Source organism: Monodelphis domestica, chromosome 7, assembly GCF_027887165.1.
Source record: "Monodelphis domestica isolate mMonDom1 chromosome 7, mMonDom1.pri, whole genome shotgun sequence".
NCBI lineage: Eukaryota > Metazoa > Chordata > Mammalia > Didelphimorphia > Didelphidae > Monodelphis > Monodelphis domestica.
The window spans coordinates 214,107,006-214,127,855 of record NC_077233.1 but is presented as its reverse complement, the minus strand read 5'-3'; the positions used below and the strand labels follow the sequence as shown (position 1 = coordinate 214,127,855).

General features: G+C 37.8%; 1 protein-coding gene and 1 long non-coding RNA gene across 2 annotated transcripts in view; one reads left to right on the top strand and one right to left on the bottom strand.

Annotated features, from left to right (window-relative positions):
* The window catches only part of SDK1 (sidekick cell adhesion molecule 1), a 1,320,044-nt gene that overhangs the window by 1,084,897 nt on the left and 214,297 nt on the right, over positions 1-20,850 (top strand). Inside the window, 3 exon segments of the mRNA XM_007498416.3 lie at positions 14,343-14,452; positions 16,404-16,554; positions 17,197-17,434. Of these exon segments, the coding sequence (XP_007498478.2) occupies positions 14,343-14,452; positions 16,404-16,554; positions 17,197-17,434 (499 nt within the window).
* LOC103104022 (uncharacterized) overlaps positions 1-20,850 on the bottom strand; it is an 84,974-nt gene that overhangs the window by 52,461 nt on the left and 11,663 nt on the right. The gene's annotated exons all lie outside the window — the stretch shown is intronic.

The following is a 20,850-nucleotide window of genomic DNA, read 5'->3' as shown; positions in this document are numbered from 1 at the left end:
CATTTATAAAAAAAAAAAAAACTCCTTAGGTCAAAATGACTATCAGCAGCTTTTATTTACAGTGAAGTAGAGATATTAAAGTGGGAGATTTAGGAAGAGGTAGAAAAAAAATTGCCTAGCTACAAATACCCTTAGTCCTTATCCTAGTGCTTCTAGACAGTGAATGCAAATCTCACTGGAATCCAAAGTCCTAATTAGGAAGCTGAAATCTGAAGAGCCAGGAGACAATGAAAAATCCACTGAGAACCTTCAGCTCACACAAGGTTAAAACCACCAAGAATATCACCAAAGCTCACACTGAAGAGAGTGTCCCACTGAAGAGCCAACTGAGAGAGAGGGCCTCTTCCCTGAAGAACCAAAGAAGGAATATATTTCAATCTTCTCCTTCTCACCTTTTATAGCCCTTTTCCCACATCACTTCCTGTCTCTCTCCCACTTCATGGGAACCAATCACACAGCCTCCCAATTTACCTAGCACTGCCCAAGGTGGGGGAAGTACTTGTGGCCTTTGGGGGGTGAACTTATTTTTTTCTAGTAAGTGACTTGTGAACTCTCTTACTTAGTGGCTTACTAAGTGTTACATAGAGGTGCTTTTAGTTCTTGATTAACTCAAAATAGACAAAGGGAACCAAAAAAAAAAATCTTTCACAAGAAAGAGCCCTTGGCCTTGAGTCAGGAAGGCCCGAGGTCAAAACTAGCCTCAATATTATGTGACTCTGGGAAAGTCACTTAACCTCTCTCTCAATTTCCTCAACTATTAAGTGAGGATATTAATAGCATCTTCTTCAGATTGAATGAGGTCATATTTCTAAAGTGCTTAGCATAGTGTCTGTCACTTCTTGTTGTTGTTATAGTTTAATCATTTCAATAATGTTTGATTCCTCGTGACCCCATCTGGGGTTTTCTTGGCAAAGATACTGGAGTGGTTTGGCATTTCCTTCTCTAGATCATCCTTATAGATAAGGAAACTGAGGCAAACAGGGTCAAGTGACTGGCTCAGAATTGTATAGTTAGGATGTCCAAGATCAGATTTGAACTCAGGAAGATAAGTCTTGACTTCAGGCCTCTCACTCTATCCACTACATCACCTAGCTGTCAATGTAGTACTCGCTATGGGTCAGAAAGACATCTGGTTGCTTCAGTGGCTAGAGTAGGGGACTTGGAGTCAGAAAAACTGCCTCAGACAGTTACTAGCTATGTGACCCTGGACAAGTCACTTAACCTCTGTTGGCTAAATCTACCAGAGAAGGAAATATTTGCCAAGAAAATCTCATGGACAGTATTGGCATGCTGTGGTCCATAGGGTCACAAGAGTTGTACACATCTGAAAGATGGAACAACAATGGATCATAAACTGTGCTAAACTTGATCCTGAGGAAGGGAGGAGAAAATACACCTCCATTCCATTCTTTTTTCTTTCAACCCTTACCTTTTGTCTCAGAATCAATAAGGCAGAAGAGTAGAAAGGGCTAGGTTAAGTGACTTGCCCAAGGTCGTATGGCCAGGAAGTGTCTGAACTCAAATTTGAACTCAGGACCTCCCATCTCTAGACCTGACTCTCAATCCGCTGAGCTACCTAGCTGCCCCTTCCATTCCATTCTTTATAGAGTGGGGTACTATGGGTGTGGATTACTGCACATACTCTCAAATATGGTCAATGTGATAGTTTTATTGAAATGCGGTTTTCCTTTTAATCTTAAAAATTCCTTGTTATAAAAAGATAACTGTAAGAAGAGATATATTTGGAAATGATGGTGCATCAAAGGGAAAAATATTAATAATATTAATGGCATTTTCCCTATAATGAACTTATGAATTAAAGAAATAGCATAGGAATTAATTTGCCCATTAGTCTACCCAGCTGAACTCATCTTTTCCCCCTCCTAACTTCTTCATACTGAAGAAACAGATTAATATCATGGGAACTTACCCTTCAGATTAAACCCTAATTGGCCCCTTGTCCCAAGAACTAAAACTGACATGTCCTTATTTATGTTTCACAAGGATATGTTATCCCAGGTTTCACAAGGATATATTATCTCAAAGTTCACTGACCTGACCAGCCAGACCATTTGTTAAAAGGAGCCATAAAGACCCTGACTCCAGGAGTTCTTATCCCTCCCCCTCCTGACATATGCCAGGAACTGATAAGGGCCCCAGCCCCAGGATTTCCTGTTCACTCCCCCCCACCCCAGGAATTCCTCTGTACTACCCTACCCTAAAAGCGTATAAAAAGTCTGCAAGCCCTAGACTCAGGGCTAGCTCTCTTTTAGGGCTGTGCCCCAAGCTATAGTTTGGTTAATAAAAGTACCTCTTGTGAATTGCATTACTGTATGTGTGTGTCTTCCATGGAATCTGAACCAGAACCGGACATTACAATACTCTCAGTCCCTCAAGCTTACAGCCTAGGACTTATCCTGGATTCCTCTCTATCCCTCACTATTCAACAGTGGTCAAGGTTTTATCTCCAATGTGCCTCCTTGTCTCACCTCATGCCTAGACTACTTTGATACCCTGATGATAGGTCTGTCTGTCTCAAATCTTTCCTGTAATCCATTCTCATTCAGCTGCTGAAGTGCTTTTCTTAGCACAGATCCACTCAAATCATCATCAGTAAACTTCATGGTCTCCCTCTTCTCTCCAGGATCAAATACAAAATCCTCTACTTGGCATTCAAAGCCCTTTAAAATAACTTTTCATTCTAGTGCCTTTCCTCTGTGAATCATTTCCTATTTATGCTGCATGTAGATTATTTCTGTGTATTTGATTGCTTTTCTCCTTCAGTAAGTGTGAGTCCTCCTTGAGGGTAAGGTCTGCCTTTGGCATTTTTCTGTATCTCCAGCACTTTATATATTGCTTCGTGCATAGTAGGCACTTAAATGTTTAATGACTGACTGACATTTTATAGAAGAGGAATTTGAAACAGAGTTGTTAGCTTACCCCTCATTCCATAGCTCCTGAGTGTCAGTCAAGCCTCATCTTTTTATCATAACACATGGTGTCCCTCAGCTAATAGAGATTACCTTTACAGAATTTTGCCTTCACAAACTTTGTGGTTTATCTAGCATCACTTGAACACAGAATTGGGAAGTTCTGGGTCATCCTTAGATGCCTGACATCTGAACTGTTGCTACAGCCAGAGAGCGATTATAGATCACGGAACTGGGATATTGTTTGCTAGGTGTAGCAATCTGCCCTGATAAGGATCAGCACTTTTGCAAGCTCATCAAACATCATTTTGATATGTTAACCATGCCCTGTGAGGACAGGAATCCTCAGTAAAATACACACACTATCAGGTTAGGAACAGAAGGATAAACATAGATACATTACTGATCGTTATTTGACAGCTGATTATAGGATGACAATGTCTGAACTAACATAAGATGAGCTGCTATTGGTAAGCCTTATGTAGCCAAATATCCTACCCAAGAGATAACAGATAGGTACAGTGTGGTGAAAATGGCTAAAAAGAGGTCTACAAGTTCAAGTAATGGGAAGTTAAAAACTCACAAGAATGACCAAATGCTATAAATGTAGAGGTCTTACAGCAATTGGAGATGGTCAAAAACAATCATATTTCCAAATCGTTAGGGCCTACCAGCTCTCAAGTGAGAATATATGAGGAGTGGGAGAGGCAATCACAGAGTAATAGGGCTTGAAGGAACTTTAGAAAACACTTAGTTTAACTTGAGGAAACTGAGACCCTGGGAGCCCAAATGACTTGCCCAAACTCAGTTAGGTGGGACAGGGTTGCAACCCAAACCCATTATTTACTAAACCAAAATTTATTATGCTTTTTACTCTTGCCAGAGTTTATGACATTCCAAAATGCCACCCCACTCATTGGGGAAGCTAGGTGGCACAGTGGAGAGAGTTCAAGGAATAAAGTCAGAGACACTCCTCTTCCTGAATTTCAAATCCTACCTCAGGCACTTACTAGCTATATGACTCTGGACAAGTTGATTTACCTTGTTTGCCTCCATTTCCTCATCTGTAAAATGAGCTGGAGAAGGAAATGGCAAACCACTCTGGGGTCTTTGCCAAGAAACCCCCAAATAGGCTCACAAAGAATGAAACACAATTTAAAAAACTACTCAAGAACAGTCACACTCATTGGAAGAATGCTGGGCTCAGGAAGTCAGAAAATTCCAATGTTCATATCTTGACTCAGACAGTTCTTCATTAAGTAAAGTGACCCTTATGTTGTCAGTTTCCTCACCTGCAAAATGGGGATTATTAGAGTACTTATTGCTTAGGTTGTTGTTGTGAAGATCAAATAACATCCAATAAGTATTGTAATTTGGGGAAGGACTCACACTCCTTAGATGGAGAAATGAGGGCTGAAGGCAGTGGGGAAAGGGTTGATGAAAAATGGCTTCCCTCACTACTCCCTCCCAGAGTCCTTGAATTACTTGAAGGAGACAAAATGGAGATCTCCCCTCAGTAAAGGCTTGCCCCTTGGGGGCCAGCACAGCCCTCAAGGGCAGTAGGGAAGTGTTCTCTACCAGGAGAGGTATGAGGGACCTCAATCCGGATATGTGCTGCTTTGGGATGCTCACAAGCTTCCCCCTTGTGTCTTCTTGAAAACTGTCAACAAGATGGAGTCTGCCAATGGGCTTACTCTCTAGATGTACATAAATGAGATTGAATTCTCTATCTGACTGCTTGTTTTATTTAATTGTTGATTGGGGCAAATGGTTGAGGTTAGAGGGGTTTAGGTTGCCCTAAATCTTTCTAAATAAAACTAATTACTGAAGTACAAGGTTTTCTCATACCCAGGGGAGAGGTAGAATAGGGGAGAGCATTGCTCACCAATTTAAGTCCAGTTATCTCAATAGTTCATGGAAATGAAAGTCTTTGAAGAAATTAGGTTTCTTGACATGAACCAGCGATGTTTTGAATGGGAATCCTCAATGTTAGGATTTCTGTCAGTGGCAGAAATCTCCACAGGTGTCTTGAAAATGGCCCAGAGAAACAGCTCCTCCTTCTACTCCATTCTGTGTCTCCACACTCAAGACCCTGCTCCTCAGGAGAATTTCTCAGAAGTCCTTGTTTAGTTTCCAACTGTTGTTCCTACATTCCAATTTCCCCCAATGATTTTTTTGTCCTACTCCCCATCCTTACAATATAAAGATGAGCAAATCTCCTTTGTAAGGGCCAAGGGTGGTGGGGGAGGGATGGGGGGAAGAGGAGAAGGAGGATGAAACCTATTTACTCTCAGATAAGCAAATGGAACTGGAATCTCACTGATGTGAAAGTTCCCTCTAGTGATATAAATAGCAACCCATCTTAGCTAGACTGGTTTATATGATTAAATAACTGTAATGCATGTAATAAAATTAAGAGCAGAGGTAGGTGAAGTCTACTTTAAAAGGAGGCAGAGTGGTACAATGGAAAGATCCTTGACTGTGAAGTCAGAGACCCAGGTGTAAATCCTGCATCTGAAGCTTACTGTCTGTATAACCTTGGTCAAATAATTTACCTTCATTTTATCTCCAAACATAAATTTGCTAACTTCTCCAGAAGTTATTGAAGTTAGAGGCTATTGTAACCCCTGGGTCAATTCAGTTTTTTTTTTTAATTATGGGCTTCTCTGGGTCATCTCCTCATAGTAAAACATCAAGTCTCTGGAGAACCCTAATCAATGGGAAGGAACATAAGGAATGATGTTGTTTATTGGCAAGGGCAAGAACTTGGTCCTAGCCTCCCTTTTCTTGCTGTTAAATTCTAATTGTCTCCAGTCCCATTGGTCAATTGGCTAGGTCACATTCATGGTGTTCTGGATCCATTCTGTTGTGTTCAGTTGGACAAGTCCTTACACTACCCTCCCCTCCAGCCTAAAGTTGAATGAATGCTTTGGAATTGAGCTATATAGTATTGAAAGATTATTTTTAACGTAGCCATGTGTGGAGATATGCTTTATCTGGAGATATTGTATTATCTAAAGAAAAAAGCAGTCATTTCTCTGTTGACTCAATTCCCATTTACAGGATTGTACATATAGAGTTAGAAGAAGCTATGAAGACCATTGAGACCAACCTCTTCATTTTATTTTTTTTAATTTTTATTTAATTAGTCAATTTAGAACATTTTTTCCTTGGTTACAAGAATCATATTCCTTCCCTTAACTCTCCCCACCACTTCCCATAGCTGACATGGAATTCCACTGGGTTTTACATGTGTCCTTGATCAAAACCCATTTCCATGTTGTTCATCTTTGCACTAGGGTGATCATTTAGAGTCTTCATCCCCAATCATAACCCCCTTGACCCATGTGATCAAGCAGTTGTTTTTCTTCTGTGTTTCTATTCCCACAGTTATTCCTCTGAAAGTGGATAGTGTTCTTTCTTATTAATCCCTCTGAGTTGTTCTGGATCACTGTATTGCCACTAATGGAGAAGTCCATGACATTCAATTGTACTATAGTATATAATTTCTGTGTTTAATGTTCTTCTGGTTCTGCTCCTCTCACTCTGCATTAATTCCTGGACGTCATTCCAGTTAACATGGAATTCTTCCAATTCATTATTCCTTTGATCACAGTAGTATTCCAACACCAACAGATACCACAATTTTTTTCAGCCATTTCCCAATTGAAGGACATCCACTCATTTTCCAATTTTTTTTTTAACCACCAAAAAGAGCGCAGCTATGAATATATTTGTACAAGTCTTTTTTCCTTATTATCTCTTTTGGGTACAGACCCAGCAGTGCTTTGCTGGATCAAAGGGCAGACAGTCTTTTAGCATCCTTTGGGCATATTTCCAAATTGCCCTCTAAGAATGGTTGGATCAATTTACAACTCCACTAGCAACACTAGTGTCCCAAATTTGCCACATCCCCTCCAGCATTCATTACTTTCCTTTGCTGTCATGTTAGCCAATCTGCTAGGTGTGAGGTTATACCTCAGAGTTGTTTTGATTTGCATCTCTCTGATTATAAGAGATTTAGAATACTTTTTCATGCGCCTATTAATAGTTTTGATTTCTTTGACTGAAAATTGACTATTAGTGTCCCTTGCCCATTTATCGATTAGGGAATGGCTTGATTTTTTGTACAATTGATTTAACTCTTTATAAATTTGAATAATTAGACAGTTTTTGTTATGAAGATTTTTTTCCCAATTTGTTGCTTCCCTTTTAATTTTGGTTGCATTGGTTTTGTTTGTACAAAAGTATTTTAATATAATTGAATCAGAATTATTTATTTTACATTTTCTAATTTTTTTTCTAATCCTTGCTTTATCTGAAAATCTTTCATTTCCCAAAAATCTGACATGTATACTATTCTGTGTTCACCTAATTTACTTATAGTTTCCCTCTTTATATTCAAGTCATTCACCCATTCTGAGTTTATCTTGATGTGGGGTTTGAGATGTTGATCAAAACCCAATCTCTCCCATACTGTCTTCCAATTTTCCCAGCAGTTTTTTTTTTTTATAAAATAGTGAAATTTTGTCTCCAAAGCTGGGATCTTTGGGTTTATCATAGACTGTTTTGCTGAGGTCACTTATCCCTAGTCTATTCCACTGATCCTCCTTCTGTCACTTAGCCAGTACCATATTGTTTTGATGACCACTGCTTTATAGTATAGGTGGAGATCTGATACTGTTAGATCACCTTCCTTCACATTTTTTTCATTATATCCCTGCATATACTTGATCTTTTATTCTTCCAAATGAACTTTGTTATGTTTCTTTCTAATTCAGTAAAAAAGTATTTTGGTATTTGGATGGGTCTGGCACTAAATAAGTAAATTAGTTTGCGTAGGATTGTCATTTTTATTATGTTAGCATGTCATACGCATGGGCAATTAATGTTTTTACAATAATTTAGATCTAGTTTTAATTGTGTGGAAAGTGTTTTGTAGTTGTGCTCATTAGTTCCTGTGTTTGTCTTGGCAGATAGATTCCTAAATATTTTATATGGTCTAGGGTGCTTTTAAATGGAATTTCTCTTTCTAATTCATGCTGTTGAGATTTATTTGAAATATATAGAAATGCTGATGACTTAGGGAGGTTTATTTTGTATCCTGCAACTTTGCTAAAGTTGTTATTATTTCCACTAGCTTTTTAGTTGATTCTCTAGGGTTCTTTAAGTAGGCCATCATATCATCTGCAAAGAGTGAAAGCTTGATCTCTGAGGTTTCTTAGTGCATCCGCCCCTGTGCTCAGTGCGCTGGCCCCTGTGTTCAGCGTGTTGCCCCTGTGTTCAGTGCCCCCACCCCTGTGCTCTGTAATCTCTTCTCGCCCATGCACAGGAATCTCCTGTGAAACCGCTCTGAGGGGTGGAATTCTGGTATTCCCTTTCAGTTTCCAGGGAGCCTGGCTTGCCCCCCCCCCTCACTACAGAGAGGGGAAATGCTTTGGTCTTAGTCAATTTTTACAGACTTTCGAGACTTCTCACTGTTCCCAGTTTGCAGGGGACCCACTATCTGTGGGCTCTCCAGTGCCCAGGGTTCTCCTGTGAAACCACCCTGAGAGGTTGTTTCCTAGCAGTCTTTAGATCCCAAGGACCCTGGTGTGCCCCTCCCCCCAGACAGAGATGTTCCTCACTCATTTGCTGTCCCAGTGAGCACTCTGATACCCTACTCTGGTTTGGTGGGGGAGTTGGGGGGGGAAGGGTGGCTCAGTTCACGTTTTTGTGCAAGCTTTTCCTCCTTCTTATAGTGTGGAAATGTTCAAACTCCACATACCTTCATTACTGTGGGGGTACTGGAGAGTCCCTCCTTTCTTCCAAAGGTGATTTTTATGCTCTTTTGAGGTAGTCTATATTGCTCAGTACCTGAGTGAGGAAGCGATTTGTATCTAGATTGCAGCCATGTTTACCTGGAAGACCTATTTAAATATTCTATTTCTTCTGTTCGTCTAGGCAATTTGTATTTTTGTAAATATTCATCCATATCACCTAGATTGCCATATTTATTATCATATAATTGGGCATCATAGTTTTTAGTGATTGCCTTAATTTCCTCTTCATTAGAGGTGAGGTCTGCTTTTCATCTTGGATACTGTTAATTTGGTTTTCTTCTTTCCTTTTTAAATTAGATTGACCAGTACTTTGTCTATTTTATTTGTTTTTTTTTCAAAGTGGCAGCTTCTAATATTATTTATTAGTTCAATAGTTCTTTGACTTTTGATTTTATTAATTTGCTTCTAATTTTTAGGATCTTAGTCTTCATCTGAGGATTTTTAATTTGTTCACTTTCTAGTTTTTTAATTTGCATGCCCAATTCATTGACCTCTGCCCTCCCAAATTTGTTAATATATGAACTCAAGGATATAAATTTCCCCCTGAGTACTGCTTTGGCTGCATCCCATAGATTTTGAAAGGATGTCTCATCATTGTCATTTTCTTCATTAAAATGATCATGTCTATGATTTGTTCCTTACCTAACTGATTTTGGAGAATTGTATTATTTATTTTCCAATTAATTTTTATTTGTCTCTCCATGTACCCTTAATAATTATTATTTTTATTGCATTGTGATCTTAAAAGGTTGCATTTATTATTTCTGCTCTTTTGCAGTTGTTTGTAATATTTTTATGCCATAGCACATGGCCAATCTTTGTGAATGTATCATGTGCTGCTGGAAATAAGGTGTATCTATTTTTGTCCCTATTTATTTTTCTCCACATATCTACTAACTCATTTTTCTAAGATATCATTCACATTTCTTATCTCTTTCTTATTTATTTTTTGGTTTGATTTATCTAGATCCGATAGAGGAAGGTTCATGTCTCTCATTAGTATAGTTTTCTATTTTTTCCTCCTTTAACTCTACTAGTTTCTCCTTTAGAAATTTTGATGCTATACCATTTGGTGCATACAAGTTAAGTACTGATAATTCCTCATTGTCTATACTACCTTTTATCAGGATGTAATTACCTTCCCTATCTCTTTTAACTAGATTTATTTTTACTTTGGCTTTGTCAGATATCATGATTGCCACTCCTGCCTTCTTATTCTCAGTTGATGCCCTACAGATTTTGTTCCATCTGCTTAGCTGTGTGTGTCTACCTTCCTCATGTGTGTTTCCTGTAGACAACATATGGTAGGATTTTGGTTTCTAATCCACTCTGCTATTTGGTTCCATTTTATGGGTGAGTTCATTCCATTCACATTCAGAGTTATAGTTATCAGCTGTGTATTTCCCAACATTTTGATTTCCACAACTAGTCCTGCCCTATCTTCTTTTATTATTTCCTTCTATACCAGTGTTTTGTTTTTAATCAGTCCCCCAAATCTCCTCCCTTATTTTCCTTCCTTTTCTAACCCCTTCCTTCTTATTCCCCTCTTATTTTATTTATGGTCTTTTTAAACTACCCCCACCCTCTCCCTCCCTTGTATTGCTTCCCTCCCCACCAGTCTGTTTGTTACCCTTTTACTTCTCTATAGGGTGTGAATCGATTCTCTGCCCCAATGAATCTGATTGTTCCTCCCTTTTTGAGTTGATTTCAATGCACATAAGAATTAAGTATTTCCTGTCTCCAACCTCTTTACCCTTCCAGTGTATTGGTGTTCTCCCCCACCACTGCCATTTGCTTCTTTCTGACATGTAAATTTATTTCATTTTATTTTCCCATTTCCTCTTAGTATTGACCTCTTTTTTTTAACACACACACACACACACACACACACATATATATACATATATATATATATATTTATATATACATCTTGGCATTTTATCCTATACAGTTTGTCACTGTTCCCTCTAAGTGTAATTCCTCTATCTACCCCGGTGATAATAACAATTTTTAAGAGTTACCAATATCCTCTTTTCTTGTAAGGATACAAATCATTTTAACTTATTTGGTCCCCTTAAAAAAGTTGGGTTTTTTTGGTTCTGTTTTTCCCCTTTCTTAATTACCATTTGGTGATTTTCTTGAGTTCTGTGTTCGGGCATCAGATTTTCTCTTCAAGTCTGGTATTTTCTTTATGGATGTTTGGAAGTCTTCTATTTTATTAAATGACCATACTTTCCCCCATAAGAATATAGTCAGTTTTGTTGGGTAGTTGATTATTGGTTGTAGACTCAGTTCCTTTGATTTCTGGAATATCATATTCCATGCCTTTCTAGCCTTCAGTGTAGATACAGCCAGATCCTATGTTATACTAACTATTGTTCCATGGTATCTGAATGACTTCTTCTTGGAAGCTTATATAATTTTTCCTTTGTCTGGTAATTCTTGAATTTGGCTATAACATTCCTGGGTGTTTTGGGGGGGGATTAAATTGGGTATTAAGTACAAGAGGTGATCTGTGGATTCTTTCAATCTCCCTTTTCCCTCTTGCTCTAGAATGTTGGTGCAATTTTCTTGGATAATTTCCCGTAGAATGATGTCCAGACTTTTTCTTTTGTCATGATCTTCTAGTAGTCCAATGATTATTAAGTTGTCTCTCCTCAATCTGTTTTCTAGATCTTCCATTTTGTGGCTGTGGTGTTTCATATTTTCCTCAATTTTTACATTTTTAAAATGTTGTTTTATAGTTTCCTACTGCCTTGTGAAGTCGTTTGTTAGTTGTTGGATTCTAGTTTTTAAAGACTGAATTTCATCCCTGGTTTTTTGGTCATCCTCCTTCTGGTCTGATTTTCTTTGGAGGTCATCTTTCATGTTCTTTGCCTCATCTTTTATCTCCTTTGCCTCATTTTTAAGCTGATTAATTTTGGCTTTCAAGATGTTATTTTCTGTTTCCAGATGATTTATTTTGCTTCTCAAGTTCTTTTCCTAGTTGTCTTCAGCATCTTTTAATTGTTTTTTGAATTATATTTTGAGTTCTTCCAAAACCTGTGTCCAATTTGCTGGAGTTTCCATGTTTTTGCTTGGTTGTTCCTTGATTCTCTTCTCTTCCATTTTTTGTTTTGTTTTGTTTTATTTTTTGTTCATTGCCTGGACAGAAACTGTCTATTGTAATTTCTTTTTTTCTTTTTTCGTTGTTTACTCATATTTTCCCCTTATTTCCTCCTTATATTTGCCTGTAGTCTTGCTCCTCTCATTATGTGCTAGATCTGGGGTGGGTGTGGGCTATTCTGTCCTGAAGGGGTTTCTTCTTTGTTCTGCTGATTGATCAGGTTAGTCAGATCTACCCCATCTGAAGCTGAAAAGGACCTAAGTTTCCTACCCTGTTGTCAAGGTTGTTGCCTGTAGTTTTTTGCAGCTTTTGCCCTTGGAGCTTGGTCAGCAAGGCTCTCAGATAAGTCTGTAGGGGAGGGGTGTTGGGGCTTGAGCTTCCCTGCCCTCTGAAGGCTTCTTATCTGCTCTATTTATGAGATTGAGCCAGGGCAGAGTTGATCTGCAAAGCTGGCTGTGTCCTGAGGACAAACCCTCCAGAAAGGGAGTGGGGCAAGATGGAGCAACTTGTCTATGACTAGGCTGCCTGCTCTGAGCTTCTCCTCCAGCTACCTCTACTCTGCCTGTGTTCTACGCCCTGAGCTTGGCTCAGCTTTGACAACAAAGTACTTCCTCCAGACTAGCGCCCTTGCTTGTTCAAAGATTCCAGCTACCACTGGTTCAGCACTGTAGGTGGGGGAGGGGTCCTGGGACTTTCCTTCCTTCTTCCTTTCCCTAAAACCATGTGTTCTGGAAATCAGGTTTTTTTGGTGATGTATATTTTAAGTTGGGTCCAGGAGGAGGGTTCCCTAGTTCTGTCCTATTGTTAGATTTTGTTTTCATTTCCCTCAAAACATTGTGTTTTTGATTGGTGAGGAAGGGTTTGTGGAGGTCTGAGCTGTTGCTTTCTCTAAGCCGCCATCTTGACTCTGCCTCTTTCTTCATTTTCTTAAAGAGGAAACTAAGGCACAGAGGGTGATTTGCCCAAAGTCACACAACTAATCACTGTCTGAGGGTGGGATTTGAACCCGGGTATTCTGGACTCTGAGTCCAGTGCCTTTCCCATTACACTATGCTGTTTCTCATGTGTTATGGACCAAATCTACTCTGCCTTCTGCAGGGGATTTCAAGAAGGCCAACTGGTTCCTTCGCAACTCCCAAGGAAGCATTTTTCAGATGCTTGTGTGTTCCACACACATCTTTCAGATGCTTATGTGTTCTAAAGCTTGTAGACCTGTAGGTGGGCAGACAAAGAGGACCATAGGATTCATCCAAGGATCACTTCAGGGAAGCTTGTGCTGGTTGCACTAAAGCAATATGAGACATTCATACCAGAAGCTGATCTTGACAGAATTTTCTCCATTTATAGAACTTAGTGGTTCTGCAATGGCTTCTGTGTTTTTATATCCTTCTAGCAGCATTCTCTGACTGTTCTTGAGTCCCCTGCAGCAGAGCACTCTCATCAACCATCTTCCTTGCTCTATTGTTTCTTTGTCAAAAACTACTTTTGGCATTGCTCAGCTTTCCTTTCTCCTGAACAGGCTGAGCAGCTCTGTCTTTTCCCAGAGGTATTATTGTCTAACCCCTTAATCATGTTTGTGTTTCTCACTTGAATCTTTGGTTATTTTTCATACACCTTCAAAAAGAATTTTTAAAATCCCGAGGATAATGGGAGGATACTTATAGTTGCTTCATTTTTTTAAATTTTCACTCAGCATTTTTCTATTTTGCTTGCTCTTTAAAAGAACAATACTACATTACTGATTCATCTAGAGCTTATTGTCCCCTCTGACCCCTAGATCTTTTTCTTTGAGATTTCTTTTTATCCACTCATCCAATATTCTGTTTTTGCTTTTGTTTTTTTCCCCACTGAGTGCACTACCCCATACTTATCTTTGTTGAACTTCACTGTCTTTTGTTTCTGACCACTTTTCTATTTACCAAGGTCATTTTCAATTCTGTTACTGTCTTCCAAAGTACTGGCTACCTGCCAATTTGGTTCCATCTGTAAACTTAATGAGCATGTTTTCTATTTCATCATCTAAGTCATTTATGAAATGTTAAACAGCACTGGACCCTAGATTGTTCTCATCTCAACACGCTTTGTTTGGCCTGATATTCTCTCCTTGCATACCCTCTGCCTCCTACTTGCCAGTCCTCATCAGGGACACACTGCCCATCCAGGGGACAGTATGGCAGGGAGAGGAGCATAGAATCCTATTAAAATAATACTGTGATAATCCTTTCATCTGATAGGAGGTGATACCGCTATTTTATAAGGCATGGTCCTGAGAAAGAGGAGATTTTTAGAGGAGTTGTAGATTACCTCTTCTCTTGACCCTGCAGGGTAAGAACTAGCCCTGTCTTCCACAAAGAGAAGAAGGCTAGGTGGCTATGGCCAGGCTCATGATCAGCATGAGGTTTCATAACTTGGTGATCTGTTTCTTATAGAAACTTGAAATTCATAATATTTGCTAAACCTACTTGGCATCCTTCTCCTAAACAGATTGGTGCAATAGGCGATGAGGAGGAGTGGAGCTGTCTTTATGAAGAAGAGAATGAGCCTGATGCCCAGATGTTGGAGATACCAAACCTCACTCCCTATACTCATTACAGGTGAGAACAGCAGGTGATAAAGTATGACAGACAAAAGTTTATCCAAATGCCAGCAGGTGGCTTCAGTCAGCAGATAGCAAAATTCAGTTATACATATGTAAATGTTAATTTCTATGTAACAATGATAGTAAATCAGATTTTAAAGAGTAGGCAAAATACACAGGCAAATACTGTTTTGAGGGAGATTATATGCTGATTTTAGATTTGGAAGATTCTTTTCATTTGTTAACTGGCAAATCCCCTATATATATGTCTTCTCTGTTGTTATAGGATTGAAAACTGAGAACCTTGGGTAATCAAGAGACATGATACTTTTCTCACAAACATCATGTGCAGTTTTGACCATTAAAGAGCAATGTGCAAATAATAGCTATGCTATAAATATCCTTCTGTTTGGAACTACTAAAGAACTTTCAACGTGGTTCTTCTTACCAGGATGCCACTTATACTTGATCCTGAAACTTAGCATGGCAGTAAATCTTTGGCCTTAACAAAGGGTAGAGTGATCACAAGCCGTTAAAGATGTTATAACTTCCTGTAAGATCATTGAAGGAGATGAATTTTCCAGTTATCACCAGATGTTGAGTTTGATAATGTCATTGTTCTGCCAGAGCGGATACATTTTGTGAGCTCAGGCAAGAAAGAAGTAAGAATTACTAATACAGGGAGTTAAGAGGTGAAATTGTCAAGATCATTTTCTTTGCATGATGTAAATGTTGAAAGGAACAGGTTATGAAATGCTACGTATTTAATATGTATTCTTTTGAACATATTTCCCAAAAATAGAACAGACCAGCCAAGGTTCTATATCAGTAGTTGGATTTTTTTTTTAAATAAAATAGCCTTTTTCATGACTTGGGACAAGGTCAAGTTTAGAAAGGTAGTCTCTGGATTCAGGAGACCTGGAAACAAATCCCACCTCTGTCTGTGTCTTTTAACCTCTATTTTTTCAACTGTGAAATAAAGAATTAGGCTAGATGCCCTCCAAGTTCCCTTCTAGCTCTAGATGTATGGTCCTTTAATCATTACTAAAATTTGAAAGCTAAAGTATCAGATACTTCTGTCTAGTTGTGTACTTAGCCCAACTTCTCAGAGGCTCAGTTGTAAAAGGGAAATAATATTTGTTTTACCTACATCATAGAGCTGTCATAAGGAAAGCATTTTGTTAAAATTAAAGCATTGTATAAATATGAATTGCTTTTATTATCATCATTTCAAATATCTAAAAATTTTAAGGCATTTATTATAGTTTGAGACATCAGATATTTACTCACTGAATATTTATTTTGCCTTGAAGTACCTTGGTAGTATGTTTTATTATTATATATGTAGTTTTATATATAGTATGCATTGCTATATATACATGTATGCATATACACATATATACACATATGCATTGTTTCTTTACTTGAAATAATTGGACCTTTCTATCCTGACTAAAAATGTAAAGATGAGATGGAACTAAGAGCCTCAAGAGATAACTAAGAAAAAGCAAATTGCTCTTAATTACTCAGAAGGTATTTTTCATTAAAAATGCTATTTTAAATAACATGATGCTGCAATATTATTAAATTTGTGCATCAGGTAGGGGTTGGAGTAGGTGACATCTAAGGAGCCTTTCCAATTCTAATACTAGAAGAAATATTCATTTGAACGACAATCTGGTATTTCCCTGAATCTTGATTCAGTCAATGGTAATTTGCAATATAGGTATCTGAATATATAGAATTTTCTATCACTTGGGCATGTGAACTTGTTTGAGTCTGCTTGATTTTCCATTCTTTGAATCTTCTTAGAAAGCAGCCTAAGTGATTTACATTTTAAATTGAATATACTAGAAACCAAAAGGGTAACTTTGAGACTTTGGGAATCTACTGAACTTCCCCCTTAAAAAAAGGTATTGTTCTCCCCTTTGTTCTTTTCTTCTATTTACTTCATGATTCTTCTTCAGGTTTAGAATGAGACAAGTGAACATTGTTGGCCCCAGTCCTTTCAGTCCATCATCTCGTGTTATCCAGACTTTGCAGGCCCCACCCGATATTGCTCCAGCGAGTGTAACAGTTCGAACAGCAAGTGAGACCAGCCTGTGGCTTAGATGGGTGGTAAGTTATAAACTATAGAGAAGTTTCTGAGATAAGCAGTCTTGAGGTCACCAAAGTATATAAAAAGAATCAGAAGCATAAAAGTTTTTTTTTGCCATTTTTTCCTAGTCAATACCAATCTCAATATTAAACCAAAAAATATTACATTTTACATTGTCTTAGATCTCAGACCTACCCAGACTGCCTTATTAATCAGCAATATTCTTTCTTGGAACTAAAAGATATTCCTCAGTGAGAAAAGCCAATGATGTCACATGCTGGACCTGTAAGTCCTTAAGCTAGATCAACATTGAACCAATATTCAATATTTGTATGAGAACCAGTTTGATATTTAATCAAAGCATTCCCCTGCAAAATAAAGCCAAAATGTATTAGAAGAAATTATGCTCAGCCAAAGTTAATGACATGGTTTCATTTAATTAACGAATGAAAACTACCAGGAGAAAGTAGGAGGGAAAATATATACCAAGTAAAATATTTTCCTTGTTCAATAAAGGCAAATAAAACATAGGCCCAGCACCATGAGGTCATTCTCCCTTTAAGTTATTTTTAGTCTTGTAGGTATAAAATGTTACCTGGATCACAGTTAGGAGATTTCAAAAATTCATGAATGGATTATATTCTATCATTATTCATTTCTAGCCACTCCCTGATTCACAATACAATGGCAACCCTGAATCTGTGGGCTATAGAATTAAATACTGGCGAACCGACCTTCAGTCTTCAGTAATGGTGCAAGTCATCAGTGACAGACTAGAGAGAGAATACACCATTGAGGAGCTGGAAGAATGGACTGAGTATGAGCTACAGATGCAGGCATTCAATGCCATTGGGGCAGGGCCTTGGAGTGAAATGGTGAGAGGTCGGACTCGTGAATCTGGTAAGTAGGGAAAAAAAAATTCTATTTGAGGCCATTTCATTCTTCTTGATCTCACTGTCAGAAGCTGATTATTTTATTTAATTCTCTCATCTTCACATTAATGGCATCTAGTCAGTCTTGTTTTAACCCACCCCCAAGAAGCTCTTTTCTGACCCACAAAAATGATCTTGTAATAAGTTAGGTAAAATTGCATTGATGCTGATTTGAAAGTCCTAGTAATGTTCACAGACTTTGGGCACAAATTTATCTGAGTGGATTATTTCCTGCATATTGAAAGTTAATTCTTTATTATTCCAGAAGCATCTACTTGTTTTTTTTTTAATTATAGAGGGAACTTTGGGGTAGTAAGGAACCTCTCATGGATACTGCTGACCAGGGGTACGCTATTTAAATTTAACAATCAACTGGGAGAAGGCAGGGTGAGGGTTGTACATGCAATACATTTTTCAGTTTAATCTGCATGATTAACATTTTTTTCTCCATTATACTTTTAAACCTAGATAGCAGACAAAATAGTAAATCAAGCCCTGATTTATATAGTTTACTAATTTCCTAGATATATATGCTCACAAAAAATTTGGCAATTGGCTCTCATGAACTGGTATGATCAGCGTGTTCCTATTTTCATTTATATAGAGGATTCTTATGTATAGGTTGGACTAGATGTTGTTTGAAGTTCCTACAACTCTGGGATCCTATGATTCTATTAATTAATGTGCTCGTGACACATTTCTTCTGCCGTATTTCTTGTTTAAAACAAGGCTCTTAAAATCCTCTACTGCTTAACTGTTTTCGTAAGCTTAATTAGAATGATTTGAGTTATTGCTCATGGAAGTAGCAAAACTGCGATTTTTTTCAAATAGTCTAATTCAGATAGGCTTATCTGAATTAGTTCAAATCTGAGGCTTAACTTTACTAAAAGCTTATTCCTCAGTGGAGGTATACCAGTGATAAAATGAATGTGGCCAGTAGCCTTTGCTATTTGTCTTATAGATGATATAATTTATCCTAGGTGACAGGTGAGTAGCTATTTCCTAAAGAAAAATGTTACAAATATTTTCTTAAAAATATCCCAGCTGACAAAAAATATCCCTAGTCCTATCTCCAGAATTAGGGATAAGAAAAGTTAGAAACTCCAAAGCCCATGGTCAGGCACCAAGCTTTCCCAACTCATTGAAGCATTAGCAGCAACAAAATAGTTTTCTTTTTGCTTCCAATATCTTTATGCCAATCAATAGTACCACAACATTAACAGTTCCTGGATTCAAAACCCTAGTCATCTTTGATTCTTTCTTTCCTACATCACCTACACATGCTCATACAATGGCAATACCTGCCAGTTCTACTTTTTAAAAAATTCATTTGTATTTTTTAACATGTTGATACAATTTTTATTAATTGTTTTCTGACATTTTGCAATTCATGTTCTTTCCCTCTTCTCTGCATTACCAGAGACAGCAGGTAATATTATATAGATTATAGCAGCAGCAAAAATCTTAGTACTAACTGCAGCTGTCATTTCTGGCTATCCTCATTTCCTTCTGCTTTTCTCACATCACTAATTTTCACTATAATTATATTTTTAAATATCTATCCATCGTGACTGATATGTGAAGAATGGAAACCATGTTCTATTGGTTCTTAGCCCAATATTATTCAGCATTTTCCTCAAGAACCAAAGTGATGGGACAAGATAGCACATTATTTAGGTTTGTAGGTGATATCAGTGGGATAGAGAGATAGCCAACATCATAAAGGACAAAATCAGAAATCAGTATGACCTGAGTGGATTGGCAAGCTCATCAAGATAGTACAAAAATTAACGGAATAAAGATGCTGGTCAAGATAGAACAGCATGAGAATACTGTCTGTCATAAGGGAAAAGACACTGGGGCTCTGTAGTGTCAGAAATATGAGTTGTTTAACCACATGTATTCCCTAAAGGAGTGTTCTCTCTTGATGTACTCTGGGAATCTATTCATCTTACTAGTGCTATATGTAATTGTGGGACAATATGCTCTAGCTTTATATTTTATAACCTTAGCTGATACTATTGATGGTGGTGATAATAATGATAATAACAATAGCTAGCAATTTAATGGTGCTTTTAAGGTTGGCAAAGCACTTTATGAATAGTATTTCATTTATTCCTCATGACAACCCTTTTTACACATTAGGAAACTGAGGCAGCCAGAGGTTGTAATTTAACCAATTACTCTTAAGACTCCATCTCAATTAATGGCTTCACTCTGAGACTAAAAAAAAAAAAGAATCACATAGCTAAAATATAGGAAATGGAATAGAAGAGAGAGAATGGAACTGTGACTTTACTGTTGTAAGGAGTTCCAAAAGAAGGAAACTCCCTCTACTACCAGTGTAAATAGATAGCTATGTTCTCTATAATTTAGCCTTAAGAGAGTTACTTCCTTCTCTAGTGCAGGGAGGGAAGAGAAGGAGGGAAGGAGATTGGAGATTTTAATGTAATCAACAAACAAATTAATTAATTAATAAAAATTTTGGAAAGAGTTATCTTAAGCAAATAAGATTAAATAATAGGATAAACTAAAGTATGGCTTAATCGAAAAGAAAATATCTGTTGATCATAGAAGCAAAAAGAAGCTTCATGACCATTTAGTTCATGTAATCAATGAGTCAGATATGTAGTACAGCCATTAGAAATTAGATATGGTAATTGGATCCATAAATAGTAATTTTCATTTGATTCCATCTGAATTTGCTGTACTTCATTATAAGAGCCCAGACTGTGCATGCTGTTTTCATCTCTGCCCAAATCTCTGCCAGACAACTGGCTCATCTAGATGAGTTGGCCATTTGTGACTTCTTAGAAGGCAATATATTATTGTATAGCACATCCAAGGTACAGAAGCACTGGGGTATATTTTCCAGTATGCTCAATGCTAACCAGACACTTCTTATAGTACCAACTCCTATCATGGGAGACATGGTTCTCTGGAGGGATAAGGAAAACTTGGAAAGCATTCAGGGAACAACCATGATAATTAAAGAGTGGGCAAATTGAGTATTTGAGGAAAGATAAGGAGACTTGAATTACTGAACCTTGAGAAAGGAAGACTGAGGAGCAATTTCATCCCAAGAGTTCCCACTTTTCAGTATTTCCATTTCATTGCTCTACTTGTTCTACTTCTCACTGTTTGTCCATGTTCATTCACTGGCTCCTACCTAGTGACACCAAACTTGGTTACCAAGACAGGCTATTACAGTATGTGCACAGTCAGGATTTTGATTTACTAAATCTACTCTACTCATCTTTAAAAACTTTATCTTCTATCTTAGAATCAGTTCTAAGACAGAAGAGTGGCAAGGGCTAGACAATTAAGGTTAAGTGACTTGCCCAGGGTCACACAGCTAGGAACTGCCTGAGGCCAGATTTGAAT